The sequence below is a fragment of the Eupeodes corollae genome, chromosome 2 (assembly GCF_945859685.1).
Source record: "Eupeodes corollae chromosome 2, idEupCoro1.1, whole genome shotgun sequence".
Taxonomy (NCBI): domain Eukaryota; kingdom Metazoa; phylum Arthropoda; class Insecta; order Diptera; family Syrphidae; genus Eupeodes; species Eupeodes corollae.
The window spans coordinates 22,193,541-22,216,852 of NC_079148.1; the positions used below are offsets into that span (position 1 = coordinate 22,193,541).

Here is a 23,312-nt window from a genome sequence, read left to right on the forward strand (position 1 = left end):
CGGCTAACTATAGGGGTTGCCCTAAGGTCCAACAAATGAAACAGAAACAGGCCAGCCAAAAAGCCGAAAAAAGTCAAACAGTTCGACAGGCTCCAACACAAAAATTCGTGGATCCCAAATTTTCCTACGCCCAAATGGTGTCAGGGAATGAGAACACGAGACAGGCTCCACCAACGGTTGCCCCAAAGGCCTCTGTGCCTAAGGCACCAGAGGTGCAGCCTGACATTGTAGCCTTGTTGTTGAGCATTCAAGGTCAACTAACAGGACTGCAAAGTCAGATAAAGGAGCAAGGCAAAAGGGTAGATCATCTCTACTCTTTGTTGCCTGGCCTGGCGCAATTTAGACCATAATGGGCGCGCTGCCGGAGACGCGCCTAAAAGTCCTAGCTGTGAATGTAAATTCACTGATTAGGATTGAACGAAGAGCCAATATGTTCCAATTGTTGAAAGACTACAGTCCCGATGTGTTTATGGCTAGCGAAACTAAGCTAAACCACAAACACAAATTGACTCATAAAAATTACAATATCGTCAGAAGAGACCGGCCCGACTCCACTCAAGGGGGCGGTGTCGCTCTCTTTATACGAAAAGGCATTAATTATAAAGTCATATACAACAATGAATTGCGAAAGCTCAAGACGCTAGAAGTTTGCGTTGTATGCATCTCTCTCTCTCAAGGGAAGCGGATGTATATGATTGAGGCTTATGCGGCTGGAGCTCCGCAGGTCACTTACTTTGCATCAGAACTCGAGATTGTTTTTAGGGAACTTAAACTGAGCTTGGAAGAAAACTATTTCATCTTGGCCGGTGATTTGAACGCAAAACATGAAGATTGGGGAAATCAACATAGTAATCCCAGAGGTAATCATCTTTTTAATTTGATGAATCTTTACAGCGTTGAATATGGCGTCGACCTGCTGGCTACTGAAAGGCCATCGTATCCAAGAAGCGGCTCCTTTCTGGACCTTTTGCTGTACGACACCAGACTGACAGTTACAGACAAAGTGGATAATCACCCGCGAAACTGCTTACAGACAGTCGAGTACTACAGTGATCACTGCGGACTGGCTGCTGTAATGCAGATTCGAACGAACGCGTGGAGTTGGAGGAATACGTTGCAACGCACTCTTACAATTACAGTAAGATGCGTTGGCCTCGTTTCACCAACGCCTTAGCGAGAGAACTTCGTTCGAGTGACATAGCCCCACCAAACAACAGAAACCTGACAAATACAGAAATTGACCAACATTTACAACAGATGGACGAAACAATAAAACGAACGATGGAACGAACAATCCCAAAGTACAGAGAACGGGACCAAATGGACGCTTACAGAAACGCGACAATTGACGCACTGCGAAAGCACAAGAGTGGCTTACTGACAAGACTCAAAAACTTGCACAGACGACTTACAGACCCACACGACTTGGAGGTTAGGACACTGAAGTAGTCAATAAAAAATGTCAATCTGTTGATTAAGGAGAACTACAGGTTATCAATAAACAAGTACTGGGACCGCAAGATCCGGTCAGTTAATTCGAGTGACCCTAGTATGTTCCCCAAAATCAACAAGATATTCAGGAAAAAAAACGTGTCTTTAACTCCAAAGAACTGAAGAGAACAGAGACGTACTCAGGACAGCGCAAATAGATCCAGAGGAAGCCATCTTTGACGATGACTTTTACATAATTGAAGATCCGTAGGAAAAAGTGGAGGCGGTGGGAGCTGCTTTCCAGCAAGTGTACAAGGTGAATGTTAGCATTCGCCCCAACCACGACCTGGAAAACAGAGCCCTACTTAATCACTTTTAATTAATTAATTAATTTAATTAAAAAATTATTCCGGATAAACAGTTCGGGTTCAAGGCGGGTCATGACACAATTCATGCTGCGTCTAAACTCGTTTCTGATATCCAATGGAATAAATCAAAACAACAATGCACAGGTGCTGTTCTGGTTGATTTGGAAAAGGCCTTTGACACCGTATGGTTAGAGGGTCTTTACCTAAAACTGAGCAGGCTTGGCATAAGCAAGCCATTGTTGTACATACTTTATGATATGCTTAACGGTAGAAAGTTTGTTGTCAAAAGTGGCAATGTAACGTCTACCACAACATTCTCAATTAAAAATGGTCTTCAACAGGGAGCGGTGAATTCGCCGATTCTCTTCAGCATTTACACCAGCGATCTGATAGGTAGTCTTACAAAGGCAATTGCGTACGCCGACGATCTAATTGCGTACAGAACGGCCCGAAAGGTTGAAGTTATTAGAATTCTCTTGCAGCGTGATTTCGACAAGGTTCAGCGATATTGCGACGACTGGAAACTGAAAATAAATGTCCAAAAGTCAGAGACAATTCTGTTCCGTTGGCTAGGGCCACGAGGGATACGTGCAAGAATTGGCGCAAGATGGTCATCGTTGATCTTCACGGGCAGCCATTAGCGAGCAAAAGTGTAGTGAAGTACTTCGGTATCTGGTTAGATTAGTATTTATATTTCGACAGACATATAAATGCTGCTCTGACCAGGGCCAGAGGAGCTTTCGCTCTGACAAAACGGCTGTTTTTTAGCAGTCGGCTTGACCCCAGAGTGAAGGTAATTTGCTACATGGCCCTCATACGGCCAATGATCGTGTATGGTTGTCCTGTGGGGTTCAACGTTGCCCCTTCCCAGATGGAGATGTTTCGGGTGTTCGAGCGGCAGTGTTTACGACGCTGTACCGGCTTATATCGAACAGCCGAATCTTCTTATGTGCATTACTTTTCCAACGAGGTCCTATACAACGGGGCTCGAATCAACAGAATTGACAATTTCGTGATAAAACTCGTTCGAGGTCACATTCCAAGAGCTATGTCTTCGACTAACAATTTAATTTTCGGGGCGTTTTATCCGAACGACGAGTATTTTGAAAGTGCACGCTTGAGCGGCTTTATTCCACCAGGGGCATTCCTCTTTTTAGACAAATGCGGTCTGATACAGGATAGATTGGCAGTTCCGTTAATCTACCACGTCAGACGACGAACCGTGGATAGGCGACTCCTGTACAATCGGGACGTCATGGCACAAGGCGGAGCAGAGCTCCTTCGGTTCAGTAGGGCTGTGTCCGAGCGGGACCGAAGTGATAGGGTGAAGCAGGAGAACCAGTTTTGGTGGCTTCAATCGGCACTTGATAGTTGGTAGTCGGGATGGGGTTTTAAGCCTTGGCCGGCTTACATACTTGTTTTATAGTTTTAGGGTTTTGTTTTAAGTAGAATAGGCATGGTGGCACAAAAAAAATAGAAAAAAAAAAATAAAAAACTAAAGAAATTAAAAAAAAAAACATGGAATATAAAAAACAAAAAAAAAAAACAAAAAAAAAATTAAAAAATGTACAAAAAAGACAATAAAATATAAAAACGAAAACGTTAGATTTGCTGCTGTGGTTGTTCTAGTTTTAAGTAGTTTATAGGTAGAATAGGTAGTTTAAGTTAGCTTTAAGTTTTATTTAAGGACCTAACTTTAAGTAGTTTGTAAGTAAAAATAAATAAAAAAAGGATATTGATATTAGTTTTTTGTTCAAATTTTCTAATAAATACAAAAAGAAATGAAATGAAATTTAAATGAAGTAAAATAGATCTTAGGGCCGAAAGGCATTAATTTTAAGTGTTATAGTTTAACTTAGAGTGTCCGTATGGGACCATTAAGCTAGTTGTAAGATATGGATAATTAGGCTAGTTTTATGATGTTGTCTAGGATAGGTTGTCTTTAAGATAGGTTTAAGATTGAATTAATAAAAATGAATTAAAAAAAAAGTGCGTTGGACTGTCATGCAAGGGGTCTTGGGTTCAATCCCTGCCAGTGTCACCTAACTTTTTTCACGGGTACTGTCTTTTACGAGGAATTGACAAATCCTTCAAGAGTAATTCTTGTCATAAAAAAGTGTTTTCTCAATTTAGCCGTTCGGATTCGGCCTAAAATTGTAGGTCCCTTCCATTCCTGACAACAGTACTCGCACACAGGAATGGTTGAGAGTTGTAAGTCACTAGGCCCTGGTTTACAACGGACTGTTGCGCCACCCAATTTAATTTTATTAATGATGAATCGCTTTGTTTCTTGTTCTCCAGTTTACTGCTTACAAAAATGAAAAAGTAACAGTAGTATAACATACGATGTCGCTTATTTATTCTTGTTCCATTGCACTGATGTAGCTGTCGATTAGTTGGCAAGTGTTGCCGCTGCATGTGGAAAGTCACCACAAATTCATTTTTAATTCAAGTATCTGAAGAACAAAGAAAAATATTAAGTTGAAGTTTTTTCATGTTATTATAGAAACTTTTGTCATTAATATTTCGTTAAATTAAAAAAAAAATCCAACTAATATTAAGTAAGAGCCTAAAACAAAAAAACACTTAAGCGTACTTAAAATGGAATTTTGACTTAAATATCTTGATAACAAAGAAAAATACTGATTTCAAAGTTCGTAATAAATGTCGTTGTTAATATTTTTTTTTGCACATATAAAGACAGCGCCTTTCCAAAAATACTTCTATTGTTTAACTTCTCCAATATACCTCAAAAGAAAACAGTTACTTACATCTTAGATTGCAAAGTCTTTACCGTGCATCAATAGAAAGTTATCAGAGTGGGTAACAGTCCCTTTTTAATTCTTTTGGAATCTAAACAAAAAACAAAAACGGAGATAAGGCACTTTATAAAGAAAGTAATTTAAAAAATGTTGCCCTAACCTAAACTAAACTCAGCTTTTATTTTTCAAAACGTAAGAAATTATACCCTTTTTAAATTCGTTTTTAAATGGGTACTTGCTTTCTTTAAAATAAATACTAATAACAAAACCTTGGAGGACACTTTATTTCCACTTAAACTAGCAGTTACGAAAAACGAAATTAAATTTTAAAGTAACTAATTACCCTACATTTTTGAACTTATTGTTTGACTACTGTCTTAGTCAAGGAAATATTAAATAAGGAAAAAAAATCTAATCTAAATATGTATTGAAATTAATTTTAAGGAAGTATCACATTTACCATTTCCTTTAACTTTTATTTTACTTTGATTGATTAATAAATAAGAAAGAGATAATTATTCATAACTCCTTTCCAAAATATTCAGTCGTATGAATGAATAAATAATTAAAATAGTCTAAGCTTTAAAAAATTTTAAAGTTATTTTAAAGTACTACGATTTAAAGTAAGTATACGCCACTGCGAGTCAACCTAACAAATGTCTTCTTGTCTGCTAGATTTATCATGAGGCATTTTAAATCCGAAGAATGTTGATATAAATCATATTTCTGTCAGATCAAAGTATCTTATTAAATATAGCTTTTCTTTTTTCCAGAATAACACAAAAACATAATATTGTTGACAATAAAAACTGTGATACTCTGCTACAAAAATAAAATACAAAAATAAATCATGCTCAAAAAACCAAAATCTGTGCTTCCTCCCATCGACTATGATTATTTGATTAAGTTCCTTGCCCTTGGAGACTCTGGAGTGGGTAAAACCAGCTTTCTCTATCAATACACAGATGGAAAATTCCATTCACGTTTCATTTCAACAGTTGGAATAGACTTTCGTGAGAAACGTGTGGTGAGTTTATATTGTTATAATCCCGAAGACAAAGAATTTTATGGATCTGTATTAATAATTTAGATGTACACGACACAAGGACGAAGTCATCGTATTCACTTACAACTCTGGGATACTGCTGGTCAGGAGCGGTTTCGAAGTCTTACAACCGCCTTCTATCGAGATGCCATGGGTTTTCTTTTGATATTCGATTTGACAAATGAGAAATCTTTTTTGGAAGTCACCAATTGGTTGGAACAACTTAAGATGCACGCTTATTGTGAAGATCCTGATGTTGTGCTGTGCGGAAATAAATGCGACCTGGATAATCAGAGAGTTGTGAGTGAGGAACAAATCCAACAAGTAGCAAATCGTTATAAGCTGCCATATGTAGAGACAAGTGCTTGTACTGGCTTAAATATTCGACATGCAGTCGACTTGCTCCTGGAGAGGGTCATGAATCGCATGGAACTTCTGATGAGTAAAACTGATTTACCAATCCATCAGCGAGGTATTGCAAACCATTTTTATTCGGTGGATACAGTGAAGCTGGGGGTAAATGAAATCGACACTTCAGGATTTGATTCAGGTGGTAGAAGGAAAAGGAAGTGTTATTGTTAAGTTTCCATTCACATAGCTGTATTTAGTATTATTAATATTATTAGTATAAACTTTTATTGGAAAATATTTTTGCCACTGTTGAACTGTCGCTGAATTAAATGTGTTCTTTAGAGTATTTTAATATTGATAGGTACATATTGTCATTAAAAATGTGTAAATTATTTTATTGTTTTGATTGAATGTCTTGCAGTAAACGGCTCTTAAGGTAAAGTAATAGTTCTCTAACATCTGCATCTAACGGGTAGTTTCTTTTAGAGGTATAGAACTTTAAGTTGGCAACAAATTTTAACCGTAGGCCATTTTGTCATGGGATTTATTTTAAGTTTCAGTTTTTTTTTTCAACGTGAATATACAGATGCTTATAAAACGCTTCTGAAACTCGGTAAATGGGACAAGTTTGCCGTTGACCCTATTTTTCATCAGGGAAGTTGGTATGTGGAGTAACGTCTTTATTTATTGAATTCGTTAAACAAACTAACGTTAGAACTTTAGACTAATATTACATTTAATCTTACATTAATAGACTTACAATGCTTTAAGCAATTTGCATACAAAAGAAGCTAAACTGAAGTGTTGAAACAATTTAATTTAAATGTTTTACTTTTAAAATCATCGCTTACGGAATATACCAAAAAGTAGTACTTGTTGTAAAAGGGACGGTTGGTTGAAGGGACGGTTTTTACCATAGTTCGATCTGCTTGATGTAGGACGTAAAGGAACTTGTCTTCTAATAGTTGAAAGACTATAAATAAAGTTTAATTGTTCCGAAATTGATGGTGATATGACTGAGCCATTGATTAATTTTATAATAAAGCACAGCTGAATGTACTGTCGGTGTTTAGAAAGCAATGGAAGATTTATGAGCGTGATTGTACGGTGGAAGTTCGAGCCTATCGGACCATGTGAAGAAACGGACGCATATGAATGTTCGTACTCCTCCTGTTCTGTTTATATGGAATGAATAAAAGGGAGCCCATATTATGCAGCCATATTCCAATATTGGTCTTACAAATGATATATAAAGAAGTTTAAGAATTTAAGGGTCGTGAAAATCATGTGAAAACCGTTTTATAAATCCGTGTGACTTATTTGCTTTTTTAATAATATAGTCATAATGATTTGTGAAAGTTAATTTTGAGTCAAGAATAATACCTATAAATGTATGTAGGTCAGAGGAAGTAGAGAGTTTAGTCAAATAAGAAGAGTCTAATTGATAATTGAAAGTCAAAACATTTTTTTTGCGTGTAAAACACATCGATATACATTTGTCTATATTTAGTAAAAGCTTATTTATAAAACACCATTCGCGAAAACTATTTAGATCATCTTGTAGGAGTAAACAGTCGTCAAGTGAGTCAATACGTTTGAACATTTTAATGTCATCATCGTAAATTCAAACAGATGAGTGTTTTATAATAGAAGGTAAGTCATTAACGTACAAAATAAACAGTAAAGGTCCTAAGTGGCTACCTTGTGGTACTTTCAGCTAGTACAACTAAATCGTCCGCGTATAGCAAAACTTTCACTTGGATATCGGCGAAGAGTATTCCTCGTGAAAGTTCATCAAAAATGTCGTCGATAAACAAAGCAAACATTACTGGGCTAAAAACGCAGCCTTGTGGAACAATCGCTGTTTTTTTTTTAAACCAACCCGAAAAATCTGATCCATCCCATTAAGAGGCGCTTGATGACTTTTTAAAATTTAAAATACATCATCAGGATTTTTCGGGAGATCCCTAGTAATGAGAGCTTATATAAACTTAAAATAAACAGTAAAGGTCCTAAGTGGCTATCTTGTGGTACGCCAGAGTTGGTATAAAAATATGATGACCGCTTATTCCTAAAAACTACGCTGTTATTATTTAGGTACAACCAAACACAACTAACGAATTTATCGTTAAAGCCTTAGGATTTAAGTTTGGAAGTTAACATTTTATGGCACAATTTATCAAAGGCCTTACTGAAGTCTAAGAAGGTACACCATCTGGACCAGGGCTATAACAAACGTCAAGTTCTGAAGCTTTGCGAACGATTTCACGATTAAGAGATCCAAAGAATTGAATTTAAATGAGGGAAATTTTGTGAGAGGGCCAATGACTCAGGCGTTTGACAAGAGTTCGGTACTTCGAAAGTATCTTTGAACAAATTTGCAAAAATCTTTGAAATTTTTATCAGAGTCATGGCTAAGTTCGTTGTTGAAAAACATGCAGTTTGGACTTGGAGTGATGATAATTCTCAAGCCAATGTTGATACACCTATACATCCACAAAAACTAACTGTTTATGGTCTGCTTTATGATCAATGATGACAGCTATCGAGTCGTGATGACTGGAACTTTTCTACTGGGGTTTCAACATGATGGTAGAGCAACTTCTCACAAAGCTCGTGCCACAATTGATTTATTGAAGAAAACATTTCCTAAATGTAAAGTATTACGTTAAGGACCTGTGAATTGGAATCTAATATCCTGAAATTTTGCACTGCTTGACAATATTGTATTTGAATATGTGAAGTCGTTAGTCTACGTTGAAAATAAGATGACTCTTTGGGGGACAACATTCGCAGGGGTACTGCCGACATAATAAAGAATACTTCATAAAAATTACCTTCGTTTTAATAAATAAATAGATAGATAGACAAATTCTTTTTTTTTTTCTAATTAATGTTTAACGATAATTCTTACTTAAGAATGAGGACTTGGCAATTCTTCCATCTGCCTGATTTGACATTTTATAATAAAAGAAAAATATTAAAAGTAAAATAATTGAACTAATTAATTAATTTTAAAAATGTTAGAAAATTAAAAAAAAAAAAAAACAATTATAATAATACAACAATTTGGTTGGATTCGTATACTAAAATAAATTAGTTAAGCAATAGAAAAAACTTGATAAGCAATCATTAACAATTTTGAAAAAGATATCAATTTTAATATGATTTGAAACATAAAAAGTTTAACAATTTTAAAGTGATTTGAAACACAAAATTAAAATATTTTAAATAATGGTAATTGACGGAATGATTAGATTTTACGTTTGAAAACTATTTCGGAAATGTAGGGCGTGCTTACAGAAATTATATAGGGTGGACCATCCTAGCGAACCATTTAATATCTAATGAAGTCTGTTTACAGTGAGATGGCTTTCATTTAAATGTAATCGACGAATTTCCTGTAATATCGGGAATACCGCAATAAAATGATGAATATCTTCTATTTCTTTTCTGTTACATAAATTATAAATTTGTGGAAGAACAGCTCGATGAGGCACATAGTTAAGATTTAAAATTTCAATTCGTGCTCTAAAGATATGACTTCGATCGATAATTCATTATTGAAATAGTTAGCTTCTGATGGTAATTGGTGATTGAGGTTCCTATAGGCATTCCTGGAGGATGTTAACGATGCTTTAGAGAGATGATGATTGCAATATCTTTCATCAATTTTAGAAGTAATATTTGCAAACATAGAGCTCAATTCATCTACATTTGACTCGAATAAAGTAAGCTTCATGTGAGATAACTAGCTGACTCCATTCTTTGAAAGGAGTGGCATTAGGTTGCAGTAGTCTTAGCAAGATGGTTTTATGAACACGTCTTTCATCCCTCTTCATCACTCTTATCAAATAATCCGAGTTCATTTTGAGATTTTGAGTATATGTATATTGGCGTAATGCCAGACTCCACGTAGCATAATTTGGTGTTGAATTTGGTAATCTAAACAAGCGTTTGGAAAAATATTTTTGAATTGCTTCAAACTCCCCGAAAGCCAAGTATTCAAAAACTTGAGCACCGATATTTGACACAAGATCGATTTTTGGATTGGAAACTAACTTTGGCCATAATAAACTCAACGCAGTTTTAGCATCTTTGCTTTTTTGTTTGACATACTTAGAGAAATTTAAATTAAAGGGTGATTTTTTTGAGGTTAGGATTTTCATGCATTAGTATTTGACAGATCACGCGGGATTTCAGACATGGTGTCAAAGAGAAAGATGCTCAGTATGCTTTGACATTTCATCATGAATAGACTTACTAATGAGCAACGCTTGCAAATCATTGAATTTTATTACCAAAATCAGTGTTCGGTTCGAAATGTGTTTATCGACAAATTTTGTTCAGCAATGAGGCTCATTTCTGGTTGAATGGCTACGTAAATAAGCAAAATTGCCGCATTTGGAGTGAAGAGCAACCAGAAGCCGTTCAAGAACTGCCCATGCATCCCGAAAAATGCACTGTTTGGTGTGGTTTGTACGCTGGTGGAATCATTGGACCGTATTTTTTCAAAGATGCTGTTGGACGCAACGTTATGGTGAATGGCGATCGCTATCGTTCAATGCTAACAAACTTTTTGTTGCCAAAAATGGAAGAACTGAACTTGGTTGACATGTGGTTTCAACAAGATGGCGCTACATGCCACACAGCTCGCGATTCTATGGCCGTTTTGAGGGAAAACTTCGGAGAACAATTCATCTCAAGGAATGGACCGGTAAGTTGGCCACCAAGATCATGCGATTTGACGCCTTTAGACTATTTTTTGTGGGGCTACGTCAAGTCTAAAGTCTACACAAATAAGCCAGCAACTATTCCAGCTTTGGAAGACAACATTTCCGAAGAAATTCGGGCTATTCCGGCCGAAATGCTCGAAAAAGTTACCCAAAATTGGACTTTCCGAATGGACCACCTAAGACGCAGCCGCAGTCAACATTTAAATGAAATTATCTTCAAAAAGTAAATGTCATGGACCAATCTAACGTTTCAAATAAAGAATCGATGAGTTTTGCAAATTTTACGCGTTTTTTTTTTTAAAGTTCTCAAGCTCTTAAAAAATCACCGTTTATAAGTGAAAAAACTCCAAGATATTTACCCTCTTGTACTTCTTCAATACGTTTATTATTGAGTGACCAATTCTCTTCCGGCAGCCTTTTTTTTGACGCGTTTCAAAATGTATGCATGTTAACATGCAAGCCCCACCTCTCACAGAAGGAGTTCAATCTGATTATTTGTAGTTGCAGAGTGAAAGGATTTTCAGCTAGTACAACTAAAAAAACTTTCACTTGGATATCGGCGAAGAGTATTCCTCGTGGAAGTTCATCACAGATATCGTCGATAAACCAAGCAAACATTACTGGCCTAAAAATGCAGCTTTATGGAACACCCGCTGTTGTTTCAAACCAATCCGAAAACTCTGATCCATACCATACAGAGGCGCTTGGTGACTCTAAAAATTTAAAAAAAATCATCAGGAATTTTCGGGAGTTCCCTAGTAATGAGAGCTTATACATCAAGGCTGTCTATTGACCTTATCAAATACTGCTTTGAAATTTACAAAACAAGCAAACAATTTCTTTTTCTTTTCAATAGACTTCCTGGCAATACTGGTAAGTGAAAAAATGTGATCCATCGTTGAAAAGCACGAAAGAAAACCAGCTTGAAACTTGCTTAGACGATTAGTGTTATCGATCCACTTGGTGAGCCTTATGTACAGAATCGAAGTCAGAATCTTCCCCATAGTATTAAGAATAGAAATTGGTATGTGGCGCAACAATCCGTTGAAAACTAGGGCCTAACAACTTACAACTTTCAACCGTACCTATCTATGAGTAATGTTTACATTAATGGCGTACCTGTGCCAAAAAAAAACTTTAAAAGGCACAGGTAGTGATTGAACCCTAGACCTGTGCCCAAGTGGCCAGGTGGAGATTACCACTTTTAAAAAGAAGAAGTTTACATATTTTCCAAAAACGAGTAAAACAAAAAAATACGTAATAATAATTTAATTTTTTTTTCTTACAAACATAAATGTTCCTAAATACCTACAAACATATAAATATGTATATATTAAATAAAGTTAACTGAGTTGAAAATCAAAATTACTATCCCAATTGACATAGTTCTTATGCTCCAACTTAATTTACCACTAGCATTTGTTTTTGTTATCCAGTTAATATAGTATTTCACATCGGCATATACACCAGGATACGCTCTTTGGCCACATCCAGAACCCCAGGAAACAATTCCTACAAGGGCATTATTATACACCAACGGTCCACCGGAGTCCCCTTGGCAAGCATCATTTCCACCTAACATCAAACCAGCACAAAGCATTCCAGGTTTAATTGCGTTGCCATAAGGAACCACGCAATCTTTTTTTGCAACAATTGATACATTTGTGATGCGCAGCTCTGCCGGAAGGTCCTGAAATATTAAAGTAAAAATACAAAATTGTGTGACTACCTTAATAATTAGCCAATTCTTGGTACATGGCTTTTCGAATAAGGTCTTGACAACATTGAATGACAACTTCAACTACATGAAAACCACTTATTTAAATTTTTGTAGATGAAGTGTTCTTATGGTTATAATATTTTATTTTTCCTTTATTGAAATACCGCATATTCATCCGATTAATGATTTGCGGGTGGATTCGGAGCGATTTTTTGACGTTTGTACTATGGTAGAAATGTCAAAAATGACATTTGATACGAATCCTGTGATCGATTCGATAAACGTTTTTCGTTAATGTCTTTAACGTTCTAAATGTTACTGTCTCACGAACGGAAGATTATGAGCGAAGTGTATTTTTTGACATTAATAGTTTAACCATTAGCTTAAGGGTGCGTTCGCAGAGTAAAAATTCAAAGCTGTCAAGTCCGGCCATTTGTAAACAACTAGGATTACTTACCTTATTACTACTATGTGTTTTACCCCAACCAGAAACTTGACAAATATATCCTGGTGGCAACGTGAAATTATTTAAAGCAATTGGTTGAATTTTTGGATGTGTTCCATTTACTGCTAGACCTTTCTTTAAAAACATTATCGCCACATCATCTGTCATTGTTTTAATGTCAAATGTTTTTAAATATGCTAAAGATGTTACATCAGAACTTATTGTTCCACTTGGCTTAAATCGATTTAATGTTCCCATAACTACGGAAAATTCTCTTGGCTCACGGAATTTCTTTTTCTCAGAACTGAATAATTAGAAAAAAAAAATACATAAATATTTTCTTTGGTACTTAATATTTAAAAAAAAAAAAAACAACTTACTTGTATACACAATGTGCAGCTGTCAAAACTTTTTTGGGTCCAATTAAAGACCCACCACAAATGTGTCCGCTTCCAAATGGATAATCCATTGATTTAATACGAATTGAAACTTGATGTTTGGTATTGTCAGATTTTGCTAATTCACCATTAATTATTCTAGCTTGTGGATCATCGTTGTCGGCTTGTATGATTAAAACTGTGAATATCAAACAAATAATAATTATATAAGCTCTGACTTATAAGAACAATAAATGTACGGGTAAGTTTTCCATTGGTACAATAGATCAATTTATCCGACAAAAACACTTTTTTTACATTTCATTGGGAAAAGTAGATTGATTTTTATTATAGATTTATTGTTATCTAAAATCAAATTTGTAGATCTTATAACTTTTTGGATGATTTAACTCTCTTTTTTGAGTTATGTCAAATTCAGTTCCAGCTATCAGCATTGGAATCTAACTATTTACGCAGACATACAATAACACAATTAAAAACGAATTTCATTGGGTTGGTTTTATTACTTGACAGTTAAAGTATAGTGTCAGTTGTCATAGTATCTGTCAAATTGAAACTAGAACATCTTTCGATTGATCTACCTTCTTCAGAAGATATTGGAACTAAAAACAAGACGTTTTTCTTAAATATTTTCAACATAATTTCACAATCAAATTAAATTGAATAAAATTGGCCTTGGTATAATATTTTAATCTGAAAATTTGAACAAATAAACAAATCTATTTTGGCAAATGGAAAGCAAGGAAGGGGACAAATTTGAATTTTGAATTATCCTTTTTTAATTAAATCAAATTTCCTTGTCATAAATTAATGATTCCATCGTTTTTTTGTTGTTGTTTTAGTTTGTTTATCATCCACCTTCGAATTAAGATAACAGAGGGCACTGTTAACGATCTTGGTCTTTGAATGATAACACTTCAATTTCTTACAATGTATGTTATCCGTTGATCAAATTATTATTATTTGTGTGATTCCAATGTTACACGAAAAACCTTCTAACTTGATGAGGCATAGAAAAGCAAAACAACTCAAATCACTTTAAAGTGGTATCTGTAGGAAATTGGATGTAAGTTTCATATGATTCATAATATTTTATCAATATTAACTGAGTTCAAAATATGTGCTCTTTACGTCAAAATTGATTTTTGTTGATGTGTTAAAAAAAAGTACAAAGTCACCATTTGTAAAATGTTTGTCTTTTATGAACGAATGATTTCCACTTTTTTTGAAGTAGTTGTCAAAAAAATCACTTTTGTCAAATCACTGTGGTGAGTATTGTCTTTTTGACCACAAATTTCACTCACTTTTTGAAGTCATCAGACAGATTAAAATCAGATTTAGGCGCCATAATGTCAATTTATTGGATCTTAAAATCATTTCAAAAAAATTAAAATTATAAAAAAAAATCGAAGTGAAAAATTATGGCAGTGTAGACAGAACACTGGTTGTTGATTGACTAAAAATTGGATCTTTTTAAAAATTCTAATAAACCAATATAATATTTTTATTTTCAATTAATTGATATTACTCTTATATCTGGAAATGTTTTTATGTATGTATGTACATAGATATTTCAAGCAAGCATAAAAAGCAAGCACAAACGTCAAATCTTATCTGTCACATACAATTTTGGTTGCATTTTATCGATACTTCAAAATTTTGTATGGTACACATATTGGAATCATACAAAAAGGCCTTTTTTAACTTATGAGATTGGAGATTAAAAAAAAAGTTTATGTATCTAGGTCCATGAATATTTAGTAACTGAAAACAGAAGTACAGGGTTGCCACCTTTAAAGTGATTTCATGTACTTACTTGGCAACCACAAAAGTATTTTTCGCAGAACTAATTTATATCGAGAAAAACAAATATTTTGGGATTTTAGCCGTCATTGGATTCGATTTGCCTTCGAAGGTAATTCAAGATACCGAAAAAAAACCGAGGGACTCCCAATTTCTCTAGAGGTTTTCAATGATAGGGCACATTTTGTTGGAGTATAAGCGTGTTACTAAAAACAAAAATTGTACCTTCAAATTTCAAAAAAGTTATTGGTCTTAAATGTCTTACTTCAAAATAATGAAAACGAGCAAATTATTACGACAAGAATGAACAGTTAATATTATTTTTATTAGAAAACTTCAAAACATATTTATTGATTTTCACTATAAGAGAATAAGATAAGAATTTCCAATGTTATAAAAATATTTTTTAAGATATATATATGAGAGTTATAGTATATCTATAGATATACTACAATCTATAACTGTGAAACAATATACCTAGTTGAATTAAAAGAGATAATATCTCTTTGATAAGAGGGTAACAATTTTAATTAATGAATTTATGAGATAGGTAAGTAGGTGTATTATAACTATAAAAACTTACCCTCCTATAGATACTCGTATAAGGTGTAATTATACTTACCTACATTTATATTTATGTTTATTGCGTGTTGGGTATAGGAACGCACGCATTTAGGAAATTTTAAAGTGGACTCAATGGGATTTTGATTGTTTGTTTAATTGGGGACTCACTTTCATATCTTTTATTATTGCAAAATAAAATTTCTTAACAGATTATAGTTTTTGATCTAAAAGGTGAGTATCTATAACAACCATATTAAATATTGTATTCAATGGTAACGTACCTTTACGTTGATATACTGTTGATCACCAATGGGTACGTTCAGAAACACTTGTAATGGAAATTTAGACCTGGGAATTTATTTTATCGTAAGAGATTGCTAATATAACATTATTGGTTGCTATCGTGAATACTATTTCCTACATGAGTACTGTCAAAACTATCCAAAAGAATTGGTTTATAACGTCAGCTCAGTTTCTGGCGGATTAAGTCTCTTATATTAATGTGTTCGATTTGAGCTTTGCAAGAAAAGTTTAAAATTGTAGACATTTTTAAATTTCGACGATCGGTGGGATAGCGCAAATTATTTTCGAAAAACTAATTACCAGTTCACTAACTTTATTTTTGTTTTCCAATAAGTTATTAGTTGGACTACAATTATTTGACAGCTTGAAAATTATATGTTTTAATCCTCAAATCATTTTTGCGGTCTCACTGAAGTGACACAATAACTTGAGAAAAACGTATAACTAAATCTAAAAAAAACTAAGAAATAAGTTAAAAATGTGTGTATGCATATAAAGAGTGTTTCGATTTTAGTTCAGAGAAGATCCTGAACTGTCAAACAACAAAATGTGCTTCTTTTTTACCTTTGAACGTTCAGTGCTTCAAATTTGTATTTCTTTTTTAGTACTGAACGAATAGTTGAATGTTGAACACAAAAACACTCTAGTAAAGACAAAAATCCTCGGTAGCCATATTACCTACAAGCTAAACCGGAAATCGGACTCATAAACTCATTTAAGTATGCGTGTGATTTCTCATCTAATTTTATGAAATTTCCCCTAAAAACTCCGTAATACATACATAAAATATGCGTAAAACACGACAATTTTTCTCGTTGAATTCGCCCACATTACAATAACAACAATGTAAACAATTGGGTTTTGAAGGGTGATACGTACGAACTATTTACAGTTGTGTTCATAAAAAAAGCGGTGCTTTCCAAATAAAACCAAAAGACCTTCAATATTAACGTTATAAAACATTTCATTAAACTTCCAATAACAAAATAAAATATTTTGTTCATAATAACTGAAAAAAAGGACTATCGATTTTTTACCGTTAGACTAGTCACAGTAAAAACCGTTTTTAAAAATATGGCTGTCCATAAAAATAGCAGTGCATAACGAAGTACTGGATCTATTACGTAAGAAGTAAGAAAAACTGTAATAAGTTATATGAAAGTATACAAATAGTGTTAGCTCACAATTAGTACTTTGTAGCATAACCATTGTTTTTTATGACTGCTTCGCATCTACGTGGCATCGAGTCCACTAAAACCTGAAACCTTTTGATTGGTATTGCGTTCCACGAATCACGCACTGCTTTCCACAATTCTTTCGAATTCTTGGGTTTTGCTTTATGAGCTGCGTTCTTAACATCCCCTTAATATTCGATGAGGTTAAGGTCGGGGATTGAGTGGGCCACTTCATAACGGATAACTTCTTCTACGCAAACCATGATTTTGCATTTTTTGACATATGTATGCTTTGGGTCATAGTCTTGTTGGTATACCCAAGCCAACGGCATTTCCTCTTCAGCATAGGGTAACGCAACTTCCTCGATAATTTTCATATACTTGGCCCGACCCCGTAGTATGAAAAGCAAGCCCATATCATAATTTTTCCTCCACCATGCTTCTCTGTTTTTATAGTGTACTGTGGATCCTTTGCTGCATTTTGGGGTCTTCTCACATATTCTCGATGACCCTTGGATCCGAAAAGAACGACTTTGCTGTCATCGCTCCACAGAACATTCCTCCCATTCCCTGGAAAACTCCATTCTCTTTGCCACATGCCTTTTCGTCAAGAACGGTACCTTGCAGGGACTTCGGGCTGGTCACTTCGCTTCTAAAAGACGTCTTCGTATTGTGACGGTGCCAACAAACAGTTGAAGTCCATTTCTTATTTTCCTAGAGCCTATGGAAGGGTTCTGTTTTGCTAACTGAACAATTTTTCTGTCACTTCTGGCAGTAGTCATCATTTTTGGGCCTCGCGTTTACGGTTTATTTTGCCATTTTAAGGCGTCATTGACCAATTTTGCTGAGCAGCCTAGGATGTCTTGAATATTTTGGTAGATTTTTCCCTCCAAACGAAGTTTTCTAATAAGTTTTCAAATTTTTTTCGGGCAGTGTCTTGACTGTTCCATTGTTTATTTATGAGCTTATATTTATCAATTATTTTTATGCTAGTATGTTACAAATACTTAAATACTTAAAACTTTATTAAAAAGTAAAATGTTTATTTACCGAAAAATAACAAAAAAAATTAATTTCTAACACTTTTTAATTATAAAATCAAGGACACTGCTATTTTTATGAACACTCTATATTCAGAGAGCTTGAATTAATGTGCGTTCACCGTGAAAAGTAGAGTATAATGTATAACTTCAAGCTAAAAATGCAAGTAACATGTTAAGTTTTTTTGTAAGAATCTCCGTTATTTAAATAATTGACAATCAAATAAAATGTGACCAGCACTGCTATTTTTATGAACACAACTGTATATTTTCAAATAGAGTGTTTTTGGCTGAACACCAAGTATAGAGATGTTGTGTGTAGATTTCGTTTCTTGTGCTGTGTGGCACGTAGCGCCCGCCGCGCCGCGCCGTCCTGCTGGAACCACATATCGTCTAGGTCCATAGGCTTCGATTTGGGCCATACAAAATTAGTTATCATCGTTATTTAGCACTCATTGTTTAAGGTGACCGCCTCACTAATGTCGTTTTGAAAAAAATACGCACCAATTACGCCGCCGCTGGCCCAAAATCCACACCAAACAGTAACTTTTTGAGGTTGCATTATCACCTGGTGAACCTCGCGTGGGTTGATGTCTTCCCATATACAGCAATTTTTCCTGTTAACACAGATTCATCCAAAAATACGTCTCATCACTAATCTTATTTTTCGGACAAAATTAGAGTCCTCTTCCAAACAATTCGAAGCCAAGTCAGCGAACAAACAGCCTTGTCTATGGTCATGAACTTTAAGCTCTTGGGTCAGTTGGATCTTGTACGTGTCTAGGTCCAAGTCCCGATGCGAAATTCGCCAAGTTGAAGTCTGCAAAAGGACGAGTTCTTGAGCAAGGCGAGGAATAGACTGCATCGGGTTCTGCTTTGCCGGACCACGGCGATGTTCTCTACCGATTTTGCGTTCCTTAAATGTACGGGTATTGGCTGATTGTTTACTGAACTAGTCGTCTCAAATTTGGCCACCAAACGTTAAAAAGTCGACTATGAAGTGAAACCACGTCTATCGTTCAATCGTGTAACTTGCCATGATGATTTTGCATAAATAGCTGAATAATAAACTGAAGATTTGACAGATGTCACCAAAACAAAATGGCCGCCACGGCAGCGGGGCAAAAAAATCTATCCGCGCCAAAAAAACCCTATATTTGACAGGTGAAATAGTAAACAAAATATCTTGTTCGTTTATATTTAGTTTTTTTTTCATTTTAATTTAAGTTTTGAAATTTGTTTTTTATGTCAGTCAAATAGTGACAGCTAAGTATTTATAAGTGTTTCAAAAATAATTGTAGACGCTTTGAATGCTTATAAATTCTTATTATATTGAGTCTGATTACACGAGCGCAAAAAAGAATCACTATCGTGGTTGCACATATGAAACAAATCCAATTAGCCATGGTTTGAAAATAGCTTTTAAATGATATTAACCCGACTCCAAAGAGTATTTTTACAAATATTTGCTACATTTTAAAATTTAATAAAGGTTATTTTTTATTTTCAAAAATGTAAAGACAGTTTGATTTAAAAAAAAGAACCGAACTTTTCAATATTTGTATTTGTAAATAGTTTGAGTGTTTTTATATAACATTTTTCAATTTTTGTTAAAACGCCTAACGAAAATCGGCTCAAAACTTTATCTTTCAAGTTTAATATCAATCGACCAAATAGCTTTGGCTGTAGGGGCGAAGACAGGCAGACAGATGGACGGAATAGTTGAAACCATTTTATCGACTTCTGTACCATCGTAATGTCATGTTTGATTAAAATCTTGAGTTCAATTTTTTTACGAATGCAATAATTGCCACATAGTTCCTATTTTTTGCAAGTAAAAATATGAATAAACATCAGAGTATGTGTTTTCAAACCTTTGTTTCCTGTGTAAAATTTTGACAGATTGTGAATAAAGCTGGAGTTGGTGGTTGTTAGTTTACCTTAACTAACGCTTGGCTAAATTTTGGAGAGAATTTCGCAAGGAAGCAACATTTGTATGCAATCAGTGTATACTCTGCTTAATACAAGAAGCATTTAACTAGACCAATAATGTTGTTTACCTTAACATATGTTAGACTTTTGATATCAGAGTAGCTACTCACCACAAATAAAAAGTACCGAAATCAACAGATATTTATTGGTTTTAAGAATTTTTAAATAAAGGCATCAGCATCATCCTATATACATCAAAATCAAATGGGGTGGCGCAACAGTCCGTTGTGAACCAGGGCCTAGTGACTTACAACTCTCAACCATTCCTGTGTGCGAGTACTGTTGTCAGGAATGGAAGGGACCTACAATTTAAGGCCGAATCCGAACGGCTAGTTTGAGAAAGCACTTTTTCATGACAAGAATTACTCTTGAAGGAATTGTCAATTCCTCGCAAGAGGCAGTACCCGCGAAAATTATTTTTTTTTAAATTATGGTGGCACAGGCAGGGATTGAACCCAAGACCTCTTGCATGACAGTCCAACGCACTAACCATCATGCTACGGGTACTACTATATACATATGTGTGCATATACATTTTCCGATAAAAATTGTCAGTATAGGGAAGATAGGAATGTTTACCTTTCATTAGCACTCTTTTTGTTTTCCATGATTGATACATAGGTATTCTCTCTACCTGTCTACACTACACAGGTATTTTTTTTTTCAATTTTTAATGTACAACAACGCCTGTACTGACAATTTCATAAATTTACAGTAAAACCTGGATAAGTGTATCACCTTAAATAAACCTGTAAAAACTTTAAACTATAAACTAAAAATTTACCCCGCCTTGTAGCTAATTAAGATAGTTATTTTTGAATCCTAAAATAATTGAAATAAAAGAATACTCTGAAGGATTCAGCTTATTTTAAATGTTTACCTATACTTACACAAGAGTAATGACAGTTAAGCAAGGAAGGCAGTTAAGACAAAGTTACTTGTGAGATTAGTTATATTTGAAAAAATACTTAGAATATTGTTTTACAAAAATAAATTTAGGTATTAATATGGTCTGGAACTTAAGAGAGATGCACTTATGATGGTTTTACTGTACGTATACCTAATAGATGCCTTGCTTATTTTTATTACGAAGATAAATATGAACTTGCTCCTTTTAATACTGTATTTAATCAGGAACAACTTTATCACATTTCTTATTTTTAATGTTCTTATTTGTGAAGTACATATACAAATATAGGAAGTACATATACAAATATAGGCAATACTATGTAAATCATAAACCCTCCTCATTGCTCAAGTTTGTACCTAACTACATCAATCCTCTTCGCACAATTTTTTGGTAACATAATATGTACATTGTACATGCCTATTATTCGTCCTCCATGGACCATGGATATAGGCTAGGTATGTAATGTACACGCTGCTTCAACCTTTTTTCTAAAAATATTTTTCATAATAATTGGGGTGGTTTTAAAAAAAAATACGTATCCAGTTTCATTCCAACAACTATTTATATGCATTTATTTAAAATTATCATTTAAAAATTCACATACCCTTATGGTCGACATCGACGTTAAGTAGTGGTTGGGCAGCATGGAAAAGTTATCGCTTCTCGGCCTTATGGCTAAGATCAAAGTGTAGTATCTGTTCTTATCAGCTTAACATCTGATAGATCCCCCATCGGGGGACAACAAATGTTAAACTGATTTTTGGAAATAGACGGAGTGCTAGGGGCTTGCTCCACCTCTGTCGCGGGTTGGCCCGGTATTGCAGTACCGCCGGGATCGGCCCAAATTAAAAATAATATACTAAACTTAATAATCTGAAAAGATGATCTACAGATTCTGTAAACTGAAATGAATTGCCTATTCAGATCTTGAATGTAACTGCGGACGGACGTGGACGTTCAGAAGAAACGGTAGTTATGTATTGTGTTCACGACTTCTTTAGGGTCAGACTCACGGACAGTCACGGTTATAAGTTCTAAATTTAATACAAAACTCGCAATTGAAAACTTTATCATTGTGTGGATGTTAGTTGTTAGTAATTAAGCTAAATTAAACATTATTTAATGCAAAAAAGTATGTATACGCCTGAGAATTCCTCTTTTATGGCTGAAACACATACACATACACGCTTCAGCTCATGACTCCCCCTGGGGGATAATTTGTTTGCTTTTTCGTTGGTATTCCCTTCAATTCAAAACTAATCGTATTGTGTTAATGCAAATGACCCTCATTATATTATGAATTATTTATTTTTTGTATATGAAAACAACATTTGTATTTTACTTCCTTAAACTTTGTTGCTAAAAGTACTACTTTTGACTGAAGACCATCCAGGGGGGGGGTCATATGGGCTAAAAAGCTTGTACATTTAAGTTGTATAAGTAAAGATTTCATTTAAAGATTTATTAGTAATTTAACGACATTCACCAAAAAGTGGTTTGCTGTTAAAAACAACTCAAATATTGATTTTGGCTCTTAGAACTTGAAAAAACTTAAGTCATGATTTAAATTATTTTCATAAAAATTGTTGCTAAGAAAAAGAGCAAATATTCAGGTTCTTAAGAAGAAACCTTGAATAAGAGATAATCAATTTTATATTAAGTTGCCTTTGAATTCCTTAAACTAGCCTTCAATTTTATTATTACATTTTTTTGACACACAGAAATAGTGATTATTAAAGTGATTTTAACTGCAACATATAGGAACTATATAGCAAGTCTTGCATTAGTAAACAATTTCAACCTAGAGTTTTTAATCAAATATGACATTGCGACGGTAGAGAAGTCGTACCTCGATTCCTTCCGTCTGTCTGTCTTTCCTAGTCCTTACAGTCCAAACTATTGTTTTGATTGAAATTAAGATTTTCAGCTGATTAGTGTAGGGAGTTTTTATCATTTTATAAATACAAAAAATAACGGCAGTCCCCACAGAAAATTGTTGGTTCAAACATGTGATTTTTCTAAAACTTTCTCAAAATTTTGTGTTTTTAATTTGGCTTCTTTCTTTAAGAAAAACATATTTTTGTATTGCTCCAGAAGGGTACCCCTCAAAAAAATCTTCATTTTTCTCAAGAACTAATGTAACGATTTCAAAATTCTTTTCTTTCTGTGATGATGATTTTTTATGATCAAAAATGATTTTTTTTATTTTTAATAAAATACTAATTTTGTTTACAAAACTCGATAACTCAGAAAGATGACAAAATGTTCA

At 34.3% G+C, this 23,312-nt stretch overlaps 2 protein-coding genes and 1 non-coding gene across 4 annotated transcripts in view; 2 read left to right on the forward strand and 1 right to left on the reverse strand.

The window, feature by feature from the left end:
- LOC129948387 (ras-related protein Rab-27A) overlaps positions 1–6,316 on the forward strand; it is a 29,651-nt gene extending 23,335 nt beyond the window's left edge. For both annotated transcript variants that reach the window (XM_056059369.1, XM_056059370.1), the window contains exons 2-3: positions 5,335–5,588; positions 5,652–6,316. In XM_056059369.1, the coding sequence (XP_055915344.1) occupies positions 5,412–5,588; positions 5,652–6,188 (714 nt within the window). In that variant the 5' untranslated portion in view covers positions 5,335–5,411 and the 3' untranslated portion in view covers positions 6,189–6,316. The remainder of the gene's footprint in view (positions 1–5,334; positions 5,589–5,651) is intronic.
- Positions 6,317–11,947: 5,631 nt separating this feature from the next.
- LOC129946603 (trypsin alpha-3) lies at positions 11,948–14,713 on the reverse strand. The gene is made up of 4 exons (XM_056056852.1): positions 14,561–14,713; positions 13,239–13,434; positions 12,871–13,162; positions 11,948–12,383 (listed from the first exon to the last, which is right to left on the reverse strand). Exons 1-4 carry the CDS (start codon positions 14,631–14,633, stop codon positions 12,027–12,029), a joined length of 918 nt encoding a protein of 305 aa, XP_055912827.1. The 5' UTR covers positions 14,634–14,713; the 3' UTR covers positions 11,948–12,026.
- Positions 14,714–21,698: 6,985 nt separating this feature from the next.
- LOC129948623 (U2 spliceosomal RNA) lies at positions 21,699–21,892 on the forward strand. Its single transcript, XR_008781915.1, has one exon. It is a non-coding gene; the product is annotated as a U2 spliceosomal RNA (small nuclear RNA).
- Positions 21,893–23,312: the final 1,420 nt, after the last annotated feature.

Excerpts from the sequence above, each read along its gene's own strand:
- LOC129946603 (XM_056056852.1), bottom strand. The coding sequence starts at position 14,633 with ATGATTTTAAGATCCAATAAATTGACATTATGGCGCCTAAATCTGATT. Across the intron at positions 13,435-14,560 it reads CTGTCTGATGACTTCAAAAA|TTTTAATCATACAAGCCGAC; the intron begins GTGAGTGAAATT and ends TGATATTCACAG. Across the intron at positions 12,384-12,870 it reads AAACACATAGTAGTAATAAG|GACCTTCCGGCAGAGCTGCG; the intron begins GTAAGTAATCCT and ends TTAATATTTCAG.